The sequence below is a fragment of the Neophocaena asiaeorientalis genome, unplaced genomic scaffold (assembly GCF_003031525.2).
Source record: "Neophocaena asiaeorientalis asiaeorientalis breed wild unplaced genomic scaffold, Neophocaena_asiaeorientalis_V1.1 scaffold540, whole genome shotgun sequence".
Taxonomy (NCBI): domain Eukaryota; kingdom Metazoa; phylum Chordata; class Mammalia; order Artiodactyla; family Phocoenidae; genus Neophocaena; species Neophocaena asiaeorientalis.
The window spans coordinates 5,377,401-5,381,455 of record NW_020172141.1 but is presented as its reverse complement, the minus strand read 5'-3'; the positions used below and the strand labels follow the sequence as shown (position 1 = coordinate 5,381,455).

The 4,055-nt window shown below is 61.2% G+C and overlaps 2 protein-coding genes across 3 annotated transcripts in view; one reads left to right on the top strand and one right to left on the bottom strand.

The window, feature by feature from the left end:
- Positions 1–2,500, top strand: part of DRC3 (dynein regulatory complex subunit 3) — a 20,518-nt gene extending 18,018 nt beyond the window's left edge. Inside the window, exons 11-14 of the mRNA XM_024752824.1 lie at positions 1,573–1,754; positions 1,965–2,054; positions 2,167–2,298; positions 2,387–2,500. Of these exons, the coding sequence (XP_024608592.1) occupies positions 1,573–1,754; positions 1,965–2,054; positions 2,167–2,298; positions 2,387–2,500 (518 nt within the window). The remainder of the gene's footprint in view (positions 1–1,572; positions 1,755–1,964; positions 2,055–2,166; positions 2,299–2,386) is intronic.
- Positions 2,501–3,517: 1,017 nt separating this feature from the next.
- The window catches only part of ATPAF2 (ATP synthase mitochondrial F1 complex assembly factor 2), a 12,982-nt gene continuing 12,444 nt past the window's right edge, over positions 3,518–4,055 (bottom strand). For both annotated transcript variants that reach the window (XM_024753194.1, XM_024753204.1), the window contains exon 8: positions 3,518–3,941. In XM_024753194.1, coding sequence (XP_024608962.1) covers positions 3,804–3,941 — 138 coding nt within the window. In that variant the 3' untranslated portion in view covers positions 3,518–3,803. The remainder of the gene's footprint in view (positions 3,942–4,055) is intronic.

The window sequence follows — 4,055 nt, the reverse complement described above, 5'->3', positions numbered from 1 at the left end:
AGTTTCAGATCTCAGCTCACACCCAACTCCTTGGAGAGGCCCCCCCATCACCTTCCCAAAGGCCCACTGTCTCTCCGTCCCAGCCGTTCATCCTTGTCAGAGCCGCTGTCACGGTTCCAAGCTATCGTGTTCGCGTCGACTTGCTTAGGTTACTCTTCATACTACATACAGGCCCCCAGGGGAAGGCAGGAGTGGCCTCTTCCCCACCGCGGTCAACCCCCACCCGGGGTGCCGGGTTCACCACGCCCGCTGTCAGGTGCTGGCGGAGTCCTGCAGGCAGGGACCAGCAGTTCCAACCCCGCAGCCTCTGTCAGGGGCCGAGACAGTCGCCAGGGCAGTGGAAAGGTGGCAGGGCCTCCTCAAACACCCAGACACAGGGAGAGGTCACCTTCCCGAGCCTGAAGTAAGGCTGCCCCCAAGAGCCCACCCTGGAGCCGCCTGACAGACCACCTAGTGGTCGTGGAGTTTTTGATGCAAGGCTCCTGGGTCTGTGACACCTCTCAGGACTGGGACATGCAGAAAAGGAGGCCCCGAAGTCAACGGGAGGTGAGCAGCCTGGACGGGTGCTTTCAGGGTGGCTCTGCACGGCACCATCTGACACCTGTTCCCGCGCCCCGGGACACTCAGGCTGCTGACTGGGTTGGGCTCGCTTTAACTCACCAAAGGACCCCTGAAAGTGGCTTTCCCACCCAGTCTACAGATAGGAAAGCTGGGGAGACAGGGTCTCAGAGAAGTTCGGTAAACACCCAAGATGTGTTGTGAGGACACCTCGTCTTGTGAGGAGTCTGGATTCAAACCTTAGTCTGAGATGCCGAGCCCGGGCACTGAGCCCTCACTGCAGACAAAGCGGGCGTTCTGGGTCTGCCCCAGGCCCCAGGGTAATGGGGCTCTGCCTCTGGGCTAAGGGGCTGCCTTAGGCTCCCGGGCGGCATTGGTATCGGGGTGCCACCCTGGAGGCCTCACGGGGCAGCCGGCAGAGCCCGCTGGACACCCCTCCCTCTGCGGGCCCATCAGCTCTGTCCTTCAGGAACACCTGTAGCAGGAGATGCTACACTGTCTCCTTACGCTTAAGCAACAAAACACGCGGTAGCAAGCCCTGACTAAAGCGGATCACCACGAGGAGCTGACAGGGACCGAGGGCCTCCCGAGGGCCAGCTGCCTGAGCAGCTCTGGACGTGCATTTGCCCTTTTAATCTCCAAGCCGACACAGTGACATAGGTGTCAGTGTGGTTCCCTCTCACAGGCGAGGAAACCGAGGCTCAGAGATGACAGGGAGAGTGTGGGTGGTGGACACGGGCAGGACAGGGGCTTTCAGATGAGGCCCTCGGCGATAAAAGTCTGGTTTCTGTTTCTAACCATCAGCGAGCGTATCAGTAACAGGGTCTCAGAACACTCTTTTTGCAGAGACACTAACATTTCAAGATCCATAGACTGTATTCTGGAGACCATTAGGTTAACCACTCCCGAAGGAGAGACAAACCCACAGGTACACACCTGCCCGTGCCCTCTCTACAACGCAGAGCTTTCAGGTCCCTTGCCGTCGTTGGCGACATGAAGCGCCTCTGCTTAAAGCTGAAGCAGCCGCCAGTGACGACCTCCCCACTCTGGGAAGTGACCACGTGGACCCGCAGCCGCGCTGGGCACACGTGGCCAGTTCACGTGTGAATACCTGGAACCAGCCGGGCCTGGCAGGGCCCGTGTCCCACAGCGTCATCCACGGTGGGGAAGCGGGTGGGAAGAAGGCAGGAGCCCAGGTGGGACCCCAGGTCCAACTGGGTTGACATGAGGGGCAGCAGAGACCCATTGGTTTGTGGGACCTTCTGTCGTCAGAGGAGCCCTGTGCCCCTTGGCCGGCCTCGTGCTGCCCACCCGACGGGCAGGTTTCAGGCAAGTCAGACTGGAGACCCTTGGCAAGGTGGCCAGGGCTGCCCTGCCTTCTCTTGGGGAGGGCACGCTCCCCCCAGGCACTGCCCTGCCACCCGGGGGCCCCTTCCGGGCACTGGTGCAGCCAGGCCGACGGCGTGGTCGCCCGAGACGGGCCGAGGAAGCAGGATGCGAGCTGTGCGCGGCCTCCGCCTGCGGGGAGCTGGGCTCGTCCCCTCTGGCTCCACCGCCTCTGCGCTCTGGATGGGTCCAGGCCCTCACCTGCTCTTCCTTGCTCCCCAGCTCTTTGTCGACAAAGACACGATCGTTAACGCGGTCGGGGCCTCACACGACATCCACCTCCTGAAGATCGACAATCGGGAGGACGAGCTGGTGACCAGGGTCAACTCCTGGTGCACACACCTGGTGGACAAGGTGAGCGCGGCCGAGGGCAGGGAGGAACGGAGTTAGGAAGGCAGGCTCAGGATCCCGCCTGACGGGCCGGCCGCTGTCTGCCCTGCAGATTCACAAGGACGAGATCATGAGGAACCGCAGGCGCGTGAAGGAGATCAACCAGTACGTCGACCATGTGCAGAGCGAGCTGGACAGCCTGGAGTGCAGCGACCTCCTGGACTAGGGCTGCGGCCCAGCCCTCCCCCCGACCCCCGAACTTCACAGGTAGAGAAATAAAGGACTTTGGTTACCTTTCTCCATCCTCTGTGTCCGCGTCTGAGCAGTTGGCGTCTGCTGAGAGCGACTCCTAGGCTCTCGGCCGCCCCTCCGCGGCGCCCAGGGCAGACCCTTTCCCAGGTACAGCTCCCAGCACAGCCTGGGGGCCCGGCCAGCCCACCTTGGCGGAGGCCGCAGGGACCCAAGGACCCTCCACAGCTGAGAGCACAGCTGGGCGTCACCCGTGAGGTGGGGATGTGACAGTACCGCTGGCAAGCACACTCAGGGTGCGGGGTGGGGGCCTGCGGGGAGCTGGCCAGTGCCCCCGGAATGGGAGCAAGGCCCGGCAGCTCCGAGACCTTTATGCCCCAAACTCGCACACTCTTCCTGCTCCCTGACCTGGGCCCAGGCACCCAGAGACCTCACCTGCAGTCCGGAGCCCTGTGAGTGGCCCTGTCAGGAGGACCTTGGGATCCCTGAGCAGGTCATGTGCACATCAGGTGGCCTTGCCCAGGCTTTTATCCCAGAAACAACAAACACCATTTACTTTCTATTTTTTTAAATATATATTTTAAATTTTATTTATATTTATTTTTGGCTGTGTTAGGTCTTTGTTGCTGTGCGCGGGCTTTCTCTAGTTGCGGCGAGCAGGGGCTACTCTTCGTTGCGGGGCGTGGGCTTCTCATTGCCGTGGCTTCTCCTGTTGCGGAGCATGGGCTCTAGGCACGAGGGCTCAGTAGTTGTGGCACGTGGGCTCAGTAGTTGTGGCTCACGGGCTTTAGAGCGCAGGCTCAGTACTTGTGGCGCACGGGCTTAGCTGCTCCGTGGCATGTGGGATCTTCCCGGACCAGGGCTCGAACCCATGTCCCCTGCATTGGCAGGCGGATTCGTAACCACTGCGCCACCAGGGAAACCCTACTTTCTATTTTTAAGAGTAAATCATTTTTGCTAAAACAGTAGGAACAAACAAGCAGAAACAGATGGCTCGGACCAAGAGGGACTCAGTTTTAATAGACTGTTTGATTAAAAACTGGAAAACAAAAGCCTTGGGGCTAAGGGCCACTGAGAGCTCCCCGGTGGAAGGGTCCGGCCCAGCAGCACGTGCCCTGTGGGTAGGCAGGGTGGCCTCGGGGACCCAGAGGTGACCGGAACAATGAGTGGAGGCTCCACGAGCTTCGAGGCAAAGAATCGTTCAATATAATCACTCGTACCCACGCCCCCTGCCTCGGCGCAAGCTGGCCTCCACCAGCCGCGCGGCCTGGGGCCCGGCCTCACCCCTGCAGCAGCTTGTGCTTGACGGCCGAGCTCTCGGAGCAGAGGTGCACAAAGAGGGCGCCGGCGGCCGTGCGCGCCCGCAGGTCCTGCAGCTCGTAGTCGTGGGCCCACTCGACGTTGCCCCACTTCTGGATCTGAGGGGAGGACGGGACAGGCCACTGGGTGACTGGCCAGAGCCACGACGTCCCATAGCTGAGGAGAGTAGGCTCTGATCCCGCTCGAACATGAGAGACACGCAGGGGGAGCGG